A 14,240-nucleotide genomic window follows, 5' to 3' on the forward strand; every position below is an offset into this window, starting at 1 on the left:
AGTTAAAAAATGTAAGAGTAGCCTGTACACAGGAGAGGAACTTCTCTATTGTTATTCCCAGAAATTCTTTTACCTCCTCTGATGACTTTTACTGTTTTGCAAAAACATTTTTTTAATCAGGGACTTAAGTCTGTTGACCAGCCAATTTTAATTCCTCAAGCTTGCTCGTTTTTATCTGTTATCTCATCTGTTTGAATTTATTGATTTTATCTCAATTTATTCATATTACAACATCAATCATCTTGAACACTGCATACAAATGTGTCAAATAAAAGCAACTTCATAAAAATGTATTTACCAATTTGTTTTCAGATAAAATTTATACTTCCCCTGGCCCTATAACCTGTCTGTTGAGGTAATTTTGGTGATTTTCTCCCTGCAACTCTTTTCTCAACACCTTGGAGATGTTTTGAGGAAAGTATGAAGTTGCAGGATTATAAAGAAATTGATAAAACTTCCCCCTCTTCTCTAAATGTGGTGAAGGCCATTAGCTAACATAGAAATTAATAAGGAAATTAGTTTGGAGTGTTAAATTCAGCTTCCTTATTCTGAGCTATTATATATATGAAAACAGCAGCTGGAAGACAAACTAGGAATACGGTAGCCTTGATGCCCTGTTTGTGGCATTCCAGAAGCATCTATCTAGTCACTATTAGAGGTAAGATACTAATATATGTGGACTTTATGTTTGATATTGCACAGTCTAATATACACAGTAATTTTGTAGAATACAGACACCAGCCAATTATTTGTAAAATTACTGCGCTTCATTTTAAGCTTAAAATTCAGATATACTCATTAAATAGCATAAATTTCATCCTCCTCTCTGTATCATTAGGATTACTGAGCAACCTTATCCACTTTTTTTAGTATAAGCAGCACTGAGCATAGCAGACCATTCCTGAATGAAAATAGAGGATTGCATCATGAAATAAATATGAAGCACTTTAGAAACAAAGCAAACCTGATTACTGAACTGTAAATGTCACAGTGAGCAACAGGGACTACTTCCAAATAAGTAGTTTAGAGCAAGAGAATACTTTTTAAGAAAGAAAATGTTATAGTTGCTGGACTCATCAGTCCCACCCAACACTGTTAGCTATCTTTTTTTTTTTTTTTAAGAATTTCATTAAGTTTCAAGACAAGGATAAAAGCTATGGGAAAAAAACCACACACAAAAAAGAACTAAAAAGGTGTGAAAACACAAGAGAAAAAATCAGCTCCAGACCAAGAATCTGCTCTATTTCTGTTTTTTCTATAAAGTGCTCCCATTTTACCATCAGAAGTTTAGCTGGTGAGCATGAAATGTTAGTCTTTGCAGTTTTGGCACCACTACACATTACTTCTTCATTGTTTATTTTTTAGAAGAATGCTACGAACTGTTTCAGCAGATATTCTTAAGGTCTGTACATGTCCCTTTACATGAAGCAGCAATAACAAATATATGCATATGAAATATATACAAAAATATTAATTATAAAATATGTAAAATAAATACAGTAATTGTATGTCGCACATGTTTATGTACCTTTACAATAAAATCTAAGATACACAAAAAAGAATAATCTCTGTGAAAATAAACCACCTCCTCTATTGTCTTTATTGATACTATATTCTAATCCCTTCAGCAAAGGATCGTTACCTTGTCGTGGTGCTGGAGCTTGAGCACCTCAATGATGCCATGAGCTAAACCGTGAAGGGCCACCCAAGACGGGAAGGTCATGACAGAGAGGTCAGACTAAATGCGATCCCTGGGGAAGGTAATGGCAACCCACCTCAGTATTCTTGCCGTGAAAACTAAATGGATCAGTACAACCAGAGATATGTCGGTATACCATCGGAAGATGAGACCCCCAGGTCGGAAGATGGTCAAAATGCTACTGGGGAGGAACAGAGGATGAGCTCAACTAGCCCCAGACGTGATGACGCAGCTAGCTCAAAGCCGAAAGGACGGCTAGCGGCTGACGGTGCTGGTGGTGAACGGCGAATCCGATGTTCTAAGGATCAACGCACCATCGGAACCTGGAATGTAAGATCTATGAGCCAGGGCAAATTGGATGTGGTTATTGGTGAGATGTCAAGATTAAAGATAGACATTCTGGGCATCAGTGAACTGAAATGGACTGGAATGGGCCACTTCACATCAAATGACCACCAGATCTACTACTGCGGACAAGAGGACCACAGAAGAAATGGAGTAGCCTTCATAATTAATAGTAAAGTGGCTAAAGCAGTGCTTGGATACAACCCAAAAAACGACAGAATGATCTCAATTCGAATTCAGGGCAAGCCATCTAACATCACAGTGATCCAAATATACGCCCCAACCACAAATGCTGAAGAAGCTGAAGTAGAGCAGTTCTATGAGGATCTGCAGCACCTACTGGACAACATGCCTAAAAGAGATGTTATTTTCATCACAGGAGACTGGAATGCTAAGGTGGGCAGTCAAATGACACCTCGAATTACAGGTAAGTATGGCCTGGGAGAACAAAACGAAGCAGGACACAGGCTGATAGAATTTTGCCAAGACAATTCACTCTGCATAACAAACACTCTCTTCCAACAACCTAAGAGACGGCTTTATACATGGACTTCACCAGATGGACAACACCGAAATCAGATTGATTACATCCTTTGCAGCCAAAGGTGGCGGACATCTGTACAGTCGGTAAAAACAAGGCCTGGAGCTGACTGTAGTTCAGATCATGAACTTCTTCTTGCACAATTTAGGATCAGACTAAAGAGATTAGGGAAGACCCACAGATCAGCTAGATATGAGCTCACTAATATTCCTAAGGAATATGCAGTGGAGGTGAAGAATAGATTTAAGGGACTGGACTTAGTAGATAGGGTCCCGGAAGAACTCTGGACAGAAGTTGGCAGCATTGTTCAGGAGGCGGCAACAAAATACATCCCAAAGAAAGAGAAAACCAAGAAGGCAAAATGGCTGTCTGCTGAGACACTAGAAGTAGCCCAAGAAAGAAGGAAAGCAAAAGGCAACAGTGATAGGGGCAGATATGCCCAATTAAATGCAAAATTCCAGAGGTTAGCCAGAAGAGATAAGGAATTATTTTTAAACAAGCAATGCGCGGAAGTGGAAGAAGACAATAGAATAGGAAGGACAAGAGACCTCTTCCAGAAAATTAGAAACATTGGAGGTAAATTCCAGGCAAAAATGGGTATGATCAAAAACAAAGATGGCAAGGACCTAACAGAAGAACAAGAGATCAAGAAAAGGTGGCAAGAATATACGGAAAACCTGTATAGGAAGGATAACAATATCGGGGATAACTTTGACGGTGTGGTCGGTGAGCTAGAGCCAGACATCCTGAAGAGTGAGGTTGAGTGGGCCTTAAGAAGCATTGCTAATAACAAGGCAACAGGAGACGACGGCATCCCAGCTGAACTGTTCAAAATCTTGCAAGATGATGCTGTCAAGGTAATGCATGCTATATGCCAGCAAATTTGGAAAACACAAGAATGGCCATCAGACTGGAAAAAATCAACTTATATCCCCATACCAAAAAAGGGAAACACTAAAGAATGTTCAAACTATCGAACAGTGGCACTCATTTCACATGCCAGTAAGGTAATGCTCAAGATCCTGCAAGGTAGACTTCAGCAGTTCATGGAGCGAGAATTGCCAGATGTACAAGCTGGGTTTAGAAAAGGCAGAGGAACTAGAGACCAAATTGCCAATATCCGCTGGATAATGGAAAAAGCCAGGGAGTTTCAGAAAAACATCTATTTCTGTTTTATTGACTATTCTAAAGCCTTTGACTGTGTGGACCATAACAAATTGTGGCAAGTTCTTAGTGGTATGGGGATACCAAGTCATCTTGTATGCCTCCTGAAGAATCTGTATAACGACCAAGTAGCAACAGTAAGAACAGACCACGGAACAACAGACTGGTTTAAGATTGGGAAAGGAGTACGGCAGGGCTGTATACTCTCACCCTACCTATTCAACTTGTATGCAGAACACATCATGCGACAAGCTGGCCTTGAGGAATCCAAGGCTGGAGTTAAAATCTCTGGAAGAAACATTAACAATCTCAGATATGCAGATGATACCACCTTGATGGCTGAAAGTGAAGAGGAACTGAGGAGCCTTATGATGAAGGTGAAAGAAGAAAGTGCAAAAGCTGGTTTGCAGCTAAACCTCAAAAAAACCAAGATTATGGCAACCAGCTTGATTGATAACTGGCAAATAGAGGGAGAAAATGTAGAAGCAGTGAAAGACTTTGTATTCCTAGGTGCAAAGATTACTGCAGATGCTGACTGCAGTCAGGAAATCAGAAGACGCTTAATCCTTGGAAGAAGAGCAATGACAAATCTCGATAAAATAGTTAAGAGCAGAGACATCACACTGACAACAAAGGCCCGCATAGTTAAAGCAATGGTGTTCCCTGTAGTAACATATGGCTGCGAGAGCTGGACCATAAGGAAGGCTGAGCGAAGGAAGATCGATGCTTTTGAACTGTGGTGTTGGAGGAGAATTCTGAGAGTGCCTTGGACTGCAAGAAGATCAAACCAGTCCATCCTCCAGGAAATAAAGCCAGACTGCTCACTTGAGGGAATGATATTAAAGGCCAAACTGAAATACTTTGGCCACATAATGAGAAGACAGGACACCCTGGAGAAGATGCTGATGCTAGGGAGAGTGGAAGGCAAAAGGAAGAGGGGCCGACCAAGGGCAAGATGGATGGATGATATTCTAGAGGTGACGGACTCGTCCCTGGGGGAGCTGGGGGTGTTGACGACCGACAGGAAGCTCTGGCGTGGGCTGGTCCATGAAGTCACGAAGAGTCGGAAGCGACTAAACGAATAAACAACAAATATTCTAATCCATCTTGAGCATTTTAAGAAATAAGTCAAAAGAGTAATAATTTACTGTTATCAGTAACTCTTCCTTTTAATAGTACTTTAATACAGGTAAGGCTTCCATTCATAATCCACACTTTACCAGAATCTAATCTTACAGGCCTTCTTCTGTCCCTGAAGTTTCTAATTAGCATTTGTTATCAGTGAGCACAACAAATCAACAATAATGTTAAGCAGCCTGGGTATTATTTCAAAGTAGTAGAAAGAAATTCAATGTACATACTTAGGTTCTCTGCCAGCAACAATCATCTGGAAAATACCAACACAGGCACCTCTTTTGCCCTCCCAATATTCAGGGTTAGGATCCAGTCTTTCAAGGACATCAAAAGCTTTAGCAGAATAATAAAACTGGCCCATCTGTGCAGGGAATAAATTTACAGAACGTGCTTAAGGCAGCAACACTACATAAAACAAAGTTTAGCAACATAAAAAGAACATGACACTGAATTGAACCTGTTCATGATTTGAAGGCCAAATAAAATTTTCTGACTTAGTTTTCAAGTTAAAGAAACAAATGCACTTCAATGTCATAAACACATTTTATGTTTTTAGTGTGAGGGTTTTTAACATGCTTACATCATGGTACAAAAATGGGGTATGCCTCTAACCATGATAATTGCACAAACAATTTTAAAGATGGAGGAATTTCTTTCAAAACAATTTAAAACAATCTTCAATTAAGTTACTTTTTATCTTTCATCTTGAAACATTTAAAACTTTTCATTTGTACCAAAGCTTCCTATTGAATAAGAGATGATTTCCAAAGAACACAAGTATGTTTTTAAAACGTTATGGTCACATTTATATTTTACTATTAAAACAGAAAGGCCAAAAGTCAGGAACAGCATAAATGAATGAATTTTCTGGCTCAATATAAAGCAGATTTTCTTCTAAAATGAAAATTAAAAATAAACGAGCTAAGCATCTATGAGAAAAAAACATAAACCTGTATTTTTGTGAAATATCTGCAACTACATCTTAGAAAAATACCATAAGCATAAGGAAAAATTCACATCAGTTCCTGACTCAATGGAAGGCAGAAATAACTGATCATCTTTTTTAAGATGTCTCAATGTCATAGGAAAAGTACCCAGCATGGTTTATTTCTTGGGACAGCTTCATGCATCATTAAAAAAAAACCAAACCAACAAACCACTTTATAGTCTAGCATGAACTAGGCCTATATCATTTAAGTTTTGGTTATAAGAAGGTGGGATTTATGCTTGAGTAAATAGTCCATGTGCTACATAACAAAACAACAGAAAAGGGTGGAAATCAATTTTAAAAAAATTGCAAGACCTGAGGGTGAAAGTATAAGAGTATAGAATTCTGTATAGAAACAGGGTTGATCTTAGATAGCCAGGGAAAATGGGTAAAGATGACGTACTTTGTAACAGTCGTTTGCAATTAGCTGCAGAAGGCTAAAGGACTCTCCAGAAGTTTCCATCTTTAGGTAGAGTTCCCAGGCTAATCTTGGCTTCTTATTCATAATATCTGCAGTCAACAGAAAGTTAGAACTAGTAGAGGCATGTTGCTACACAGTGTATAGAACTGGGCAAGCATACTAATCAGCAGTATTGTTCTTTATTTTAGCTGTTCAGATAAGCTGAGAAGTAACATAGCCACACCTATTATGTCAACAGGAAAATAAAAAATCATGTTTAAAAAATATTATAACACAATGTACAAGTTTTATATGACAATGTACGTGAACTCTAGATTATGGGTGTTTTCATTTTGAGCACACAGCAGACTGAGCATTTGAACAGATCATACATGCGAGTTTTTATAAGAAAATACAGTCAGTTGCCTTCTTGATTTATCAGTTCCTTCTTTCTGATCTACAAATACAGTATATCACAGCTATGTTGACATTAAACCCACTTAAAATGTACACTTATTCTGAGTATCATTGATGGGAGTTTCAGTTGTCCAATCCTAAATGTTAAAGAGGCATGTAAACAGACACCAATGTTTAACGATAAAATACTTTAATTATATCTGACAAGCTCAGCATAGCAGCTGTGCAGCATCATATGCATGCAGTTTTCTGTATCCTCTAATGGTCCTGCTTATAGAGGTCTTTTAGGTGTTAGTAGAGCAAAATGTAGAGCAAAATGTAATGATATTCTATTTAGTTATTGGAACTCAGGTACTGATAGCTATTTGCATAATAAAACATAGGAAGATAGTTATAAGGTACCCTTGTCTAGAGACTACAGCCACTGATGCCAATTTATAAAAATATAGTAGTTCTAAAACTAATTAACATGTACAAGCTAACAACACTGCACTTTTACAACAACTTACACAAACTCAGCATTTATTCTTATATGCTGACTGGCTGGAAAGAACACCCAAGTTCTTCTCACAGCTCTGGCTTGCTAGCAACCTCATCATCACAAAATCAAAATGCTAAAAAGGTGACAGAACACTATCATTTCACCACCTTTATTGTGTCTGCCAAGTTGCCCGGCATTCCTATTTAAGGTGACTTATTCCCTGCTTGGGAGGGATGTCCCACAAGAACATCTTTTGGGCTGTGGTGAGCTGTGAGGAATATTCTTGCTATATGGCAGATAAAGTCACTTGGATTTGCTTGGAGTTGGACAGGTCCAGAGGAGTTGCCTGAGGGTGTGTCTTGTAGGATTAGCTGAAATGAGCTTATGGCTATAATTCATGAGGAAGTGGACAGGATCCTCCAGATTATGAGTGCAGCCATCTCTTTGTTAGATCCAAGGGCCCTCCTAGTTGATCAAGGTCACCTGGGATGTGACCTGTGGTTGAGTCCATACAATGGTATCTGCTTCTTTGAGGGAAAGGGTTGTTTCCCTGGCCTTGAGGAAGGAGGGGTGTGCCATTGCTGGACCCAACTATCCTGGACAATTTCTGTCCAGTCTCCACTCTTCCCCTTTAAGACTGTTGAGAAGATAGTTGGGCTTCAGCTCTAGAGGATCCTGGAGAAGATTATCTAGGACCATTTCAGTCAGATTTTGGGCCAGATCACAATACGGAGACAGCACTGCTTGTGCTTGTCAATGACCTGTGGTGGAGCTAGGATGGGGGTAATGCATCCATCCTTGGGCTCCTTGATATCTCAGAAACTGCAAGGTTTGGGATTAGTTCTCTTTCTTGGTAGGCAGTCTCAATCAGTGTCAACAGGGAGAGACTGAGTACATGGACCTTCACTTGTGGGGTACCACAGGGCTCAATGCTTCCACCTCTCTTGTTTATATCTACATAAAACTGCTAGGTGGTCATCTATCAGTCTGGGCTCAAGTATCATCAGTACGTTATACATCTCAATCCTGTACCAACCAAATGATACTGTCAAAGTTCTGTCCCATTGTCTGGAGGCTATGAGAGTCTGAATGGGGAAGAACAGACTCAAGATCAATCCTGACAAGACTGAGTGGTTGCAGATATTTGCCCCCTAACCCTGGGTCAAGGGATGGGGTTGCACTTCCTCATAAAACTAGTGTGCAATCTGGGGCTTGATTTGGACTTACAGCTCCTGCTCAAAGAGCAGATGGCTTTGCACAGGCACATCTAGAGTGCCAGTTGGGCTCTTTTCCTGGACTGGGATGCCTTCAGACAGTCACTCATGTCTTAGCCACCTGCCGTATAGAATGATATTCCCACAGAGAGCAGGATGGAGCCCACCCTGGTGACATTTAGGAAGCTATTGAAAACCTGGCTTTGGGGAAGGTTGATGGTTGAGCTCCTCTTGGGTGGATTTGTTGTTTTTCAGGCTGCCTATGTTTTATATGCTTTTTTTCATTTTTTAAAATATTTTTTAAATCTTAAGCCACTAGAGTCAAGAGTCGGTCAGCCAGTAAATTTGTATAAATCAAAAAACTTCTGGAAAGGGCCGTTTTGTTTACATGTTCTGGCAAATATAATACATGAATTACAGCACCTTTTATATCATTTTTATATAATAGAGGGAATATTTCAAAATTTATTTATTCAATTTATATAGCTGATTTATATCTCACACATGTGATTCTGGGCAGCTTGCAATAAAATAGATAAAATATGTAACATAAAAAATAAAAAAACACATAGCAGCCAAGCATCATAGGACAACCATCAACAAAGCCAAGAGACTGGCTCTATCACACACCCCAGGTTTTCAGGGTATTGCAAAAGGCCAGCAGGGTCAGGGCTAATCTACTTTCAGAGGGAATGATATTTCAAAGGGTGGGCACCACAGCAGAAAAGGATCTCCTTCTGGGCCCCAACAGCCAACACTCCTTAGCCAATGGCACCCAGAGCATGCCTCTCCTCCTGACTGGGTAGGATGGGTAGAAATAATTGGGACAAGACAGTCCTGTAAGTAGTCTGGACCCAAGCCATGAAAGGTTTTAAAGGTGACTATTAGCACCTTGAACTGCACCTGGAAGCACACTGAGAGCCAATTCAGCTCACAGAGCAGTGATGTCACATGTGCTAAATAACTGACACCATTAACTGCCTGCACCTGCATTCTGCACCAGCTGAAGCTTCTGAATACTCTCCAAAGACAGTCCCAAGTAGACCACATTGCAATAGTCCAGTCTGGAAGTCACGAGTGACTGTGACCAGAGCCCCATGGTCCAGGAACAAGTGCCACTGATACACAACCCAAAGATGTGCACAGACCCTCCTAGCCATAGCTGCCACCTGCTCCTCGAAGCAGGAAGCACAAATTCAGGAGAACCCTCAGACCACACACTGGTTCTGACAGAAGTTCCTCGAACCAGAAGGTCCAAAATCCCAGAGCCCCTCAGTCTTGCTTGGATTGAGCCAAAGCCTGTTGTGTCCCATCTAGACCCCCACAACCTCCAGACACCGAGACAGAACCTCCATGACATTACTTAGGCGACCTGGCGGTGGAAATATAAAGCTGAGTATCATCAGCATACTGATGATGCCTTACCCTAACTGCTGGATGACTTTACCCAGCTGTTTCATGTAGATATTAAACAGAAGGGGAGAAAGTACCAAGTCCTGTGACACCTGACAAAGGAGGGACCACCAGCTGGACCTGTCACCTGCTATCAACACTGACTGGAACCAACCCCAGAGGAAGCAGGAGAACCAGCACAACACTGTCCCATCCACCCCTAACTCCCAGAGCTGACCCAGAAGGATATTATCACTGATAATATCCTTCTGGGTCAGCTCTGGGAGTTAGGGGTGGACAAAAAGTTGCTGAGAGGGCAAGGAGAGCAAGGATGGATGCCCCAACCCCATCCCGCTCCTGCCAGAGGTCATCCAAGAGTGTAAATCAATGCTATCTCAGTCTCATACCCAGGCCTGACCAAAAGGGGTCCAGATAATCTGCTTCCTGCAGGGTCCTCTGAAGCTGCAGCATGACCACTTTCTCAGCAACCTTCCCTAAAAAGGGAAGGTTGGAGACTGGATGAAAATTGTCCAAGATGGTGGGGTCTAATGATGGCCTCTTGAGGAGGGGGCAAGCCATTGCCTCCTTAAGAAATGGCAGGACCACCCCCTTCCTCAAAAAGGAATTAACCACCGCCAGAACCCAAACACACATCCCTTCCCACGTGGCCTTGACCAACTAGGAGGGACATGAATCTAACATTGAGGTGGCCAAGCTAACAATCCCAGCGACCCTGTCCACTTCCTTAGGCTCAACAGGATCAAACTCTCTCCAGATCCGGTAACCTCCAAAGGACCTGCATTAAGGGTGGAGTCCAACTCAGAGTGGATCCAATCGACTTTATCCATCAGAGGCCTAGCATATTCTTCACAGCAACCTTGTGTAAATGCCTAAAATTAATTTCCTTTGAGTCTCTTAACAGGAAGGGTAACATATAAATAACTTTCTTTTGTCTATAACTATAGTTGTTATTTCAAAAAAATATAAAAGATTTTGCATTTTTAACATTTATTTTACATGTGGATATTGGATGATGGAAGAGCTGTATCAATGAATAAAAAAAACCATATAATATCAGTTAATTTGGATTCTTAGTGAAACTTTTATTAATGTCTGCCTGAATCTAACTAAGGAAATAGGAAGCAAGTGCTTTACTCTACTTTCTATAGTTTATGAACACCTCCATATGACCATGAATCATCTAAATCATGTATCTTTCCATTGAAAATGGCTTCCATCTTCTTGTGTCCCTTATGTGATTGTTCAAAAGCATTTGTGAACCAAAGTTACTTGCAGACTTTCTAGATTGTCAGGATGGACTGTTATTTCCTGTTCTTTTTACAGAGCCTAACAGATGAACTAGTCTAGTGTCCCACCCTCGCATGCAGTATTTTGAACCTCACTTGAACCTTCCTTGATAAATATTATCCAGTAAATACATGATATAACATTGAATTTAGCCAGCTTGTATCTTGTCAATTGCATTCTTGGCTGAATTTAATGAACAAGGATTGATTTAATTAACCCTTGTTCATTAAATTCAGCCAAGAATACAACTGACAAGAAACATGCTGGCTAAATTCAATGTTTTATCATGTATTTACTTGATAATATTTATAATCTGCTTCAGTCCAAAAGAACTCTGGTAGCTAACAAGAAAACATACAATTAATAACCAAAATAATATACTATACAATCCACGTAAAGACAAAAAGCAATAATACCATGACCATCCATATCATCCAGGGCTGAAAGCACACTGGAGGATACTGATTTTGTTTTTGGAATGCAAGCAGAGTAGGGGATGCACAAACCTCTGGGGAGAGGATGTTTCAAAGTGGGGGCTACTACAGAGAAGGCATGTCATATGACCCTATGAACTCTTGAGGAGGGGTAAGGATTCTCAACCGCTTCTTTCTAGGTATCTGACTGGATGGGCAGATTCCATTCTGGCAAGGTATTACCTGATATACCCTGGTCTTTGGGCAAGGTAGTTGGGATGGATTTCAACCCACAAATACGTGATCTAATTAGCATTGATAAGTAATGAAGTCTTCAGACTGCTATTCACAGATGTTATTAAAGCAGTGAGTCTTAAGACTAGATAATTAAATGTTTTGAAATTTTAATTGTAATATAGTTGTTTCAACAGTATTTATCCTCAAAGAGGGAGAAAATAAAAAAAAAACTTTACTGCTTCTTCTAACATTTTCTATAGATTATCTCAAAGCACTTGCCTATCTCCAAAGCCGAAATTCCAAATACCTCTAACTTTCTCAAAAACTCAAAAAATTACTTCTTATAAGACACTTCTAAGAAAAAATTACCATTTCTAGCTTAAAAAGTAATTAAATTTACATATACTTAATCATTAAATTCATTTAAATTACATTTAAGGAAAGAGATTACCAGGTTAATACATGTTCTGTAACAGAGCAAAGTGACTCACAGCAGCGAGCTAGCCAACTGAGGTAAACAAAATCATTCTTTATTTTCTCACTTTGAATCAAGAGGAACACCTGAGGGGAAACAGAAAGAACACCAAGCTTCTCTTCATATTAAACGTAGCTCTGCAATATATACCCTCAATCAAGTGTTTGCTATACTGAAGATTCAGCAGCTATTAAAGTTTAAGACATGAAAATACAGTATGTAGAGAAATGTACTGTAAAATGAGGGTAATTCATTCAACAACAATGGTTATTTATTCAATAAAGTGCCTTATCAAAAGACCTCAGGGTCTCTGGAGCACTGAAATAATAAAGCAGAGGTATAAATAAGGGGGTCTGTGGCCCTGATATAGCCCCACTATCATGCCTTTTGTGGCCATTTCCCTTTTCAATGGGGATAGTTAGGTTGACAGATAGATAGGGTTTTAGGAGGTCTGAGGGCAAAACATGCCTAAGTCTTGTCCATTTTACCCCTTAAAAGTCCTGGGAATGATTCTAGAATTTTTTCATGAGACACTAGTTTAATATACAGACTGTTATTTAAAAAAAATAACCAAATACTTAATCTTTAATGCCAAAGGATCATTAGTGTTGAAGGAATTTTTAATTTTTCAAGCTTTATGGCATATATCCTTTTATCTAGATATAGTGAAGCCTTTCTCCACATAGCATTTGTCTTGCCATTTTATTCAGAACATTTTGGAATTTTCATCCAGGCATATATATATATTTAAGGAATGGTGCAGGATAAATAGGCCATCTCTTATACTATACACTATATTTCGACAGAGATAGATCAGACAAAGCATTCTTCTGCAGTTGTAAGTCATATGCAGGAAGTTAAATTTGAGGAGGGAAATGGCAAACCACAGGATACTTTTCCTTCAGCAGCAATTTACTTCAATTGCTCAATGTATTAAATGGATAAAATATCAGATTCTGCTGTTACAATGCAATAAATAAGTATTGATGTGTCATGTTGCCTGTAATTATGGGAGACTTTGATTACAGATTATATTTTATTAGCAATTAATCTTCCATGTTCTCTTTTTGTTCTCTAGATTTTTTTTTCTGGCTCCATACACTTTGGAAATGTGACCCCAAGACAACACTTAAAAGTTCAGATACAGAAAGTAAGGTACAGATACAGAAGGTAAGCAGCAAATATTTTTAACTTTGTCTATGGTCTTTTCAAGAAGCAGGTACATACCTCTTCAGCCTCACTAGTATTGCCAGTAGCAGCTTTGGCTTGTGCATAGTTAAAGTTAAAAGTGTCATCATTGTAGAAATAACTCTGGAAAATAAGGTATGAGCAACAAATAATCAGCTTAATGGTTTATGACATTTAACAGCTAGTATCAATTTTCAGCTATCATTTGTAATTGAACATTCCATAGTATTTGCACATTCCATGGCACTACTAGAACAGATTTGATGGATGTTCCAAATTAGAAACTGAACTTCTTTTGCCTTTCTTCTGAGCATATTAAATCTTGCTATGATGCAGTTTCCTTTTTGCTCATCTCTTCAAAACATTCATGCTCAATTCCACATTTTTAGTTCAGCAAATAAAGGGCCTCCATTTTTTAGCTAATTAACTTACCCTTGAAAATAAAGCATCATACTGACTGCTCATAAAAATTGTTTGATTCAAGCCCTCAACAACCTCTAGAAGCAAAATCCCGAGTAACGTGAAATCACTTTTTACTTTAATTCCAAAACAGTGTAAAATTTATGAATCCACAATTCTTAATTAATGCCATGTATAGAGAGGGGAGGAACATTTATTTATATACCACCACACTCCCAAAGAACTCCTGGCATGTACAGCGTAAAACACTGAATAAAAATCACACAACAATTTATTAAATTACCCAGAATTATACTAACATAGGTGTCTCCTAACAATGACATCTAATCATTAAAAGCTCTCCTAAACAGCTCAGTTTTCATCACCTTTCTATATACTGGGAGATATGGTGCAATACAGATTTTCACAGGGAGTCTATTCCAGA

At 39.1% G+C, this 14,240-nt stretch overlaps 1 protein-coding gene across 3 annotated transcripts in view; it reads right to left on the reverse strand.

The window, feature by feature from the left end:
- Nucleotides 1–14,240, reverse strand: part of IFT56 (intraflagellar transport 56) — a 33,163-nt gene that overhangs the window by 1,894 nt on the left and 17,029 nt on the right. For all 3 annotated transcript variants that reach the window (XM_063308515.1, XM_063308516.1, XM_063308514.1), the window contains exons 14-17: nucleotides 13,436–13,519; nucleotides 12,225–12,294; nucleotides 6,275–6,381; nucleotides 5,111–5,244 (exon numbers count right to left, since the gene is read on the reverse strand). In XM_063308515.1, the coding sequence (XP_063164585.1) occupies nucleotides 5,111–5,244; nucleotides 6,275–6,381; nucleotides 12,225–12,294; nucleotides 13,436–13,519 (395 nt within the window). The remainder of the gene's footprint in view (nucleotides 1–5,110; nucleotides 5,245–6,274; nucleotides 6,382–12,224; nucleotides 12,295–13,435; nucleotides 13,520–14,240) is intronic.

Source organism: Candoia aspera, chromosome 7 (assembly GCF_035149785.1).
Source record: "Candoia aspera isolate rCanAsp1 chromosome 7, rCanAsp1.hap2, whole genome shotgun sequence".
Taxonomy (NCBI): Eukaryota; Metazoa; Chordata; class Lepidosauria; order Squamata; family Boidae; genus Candoia; species Candoia aspera.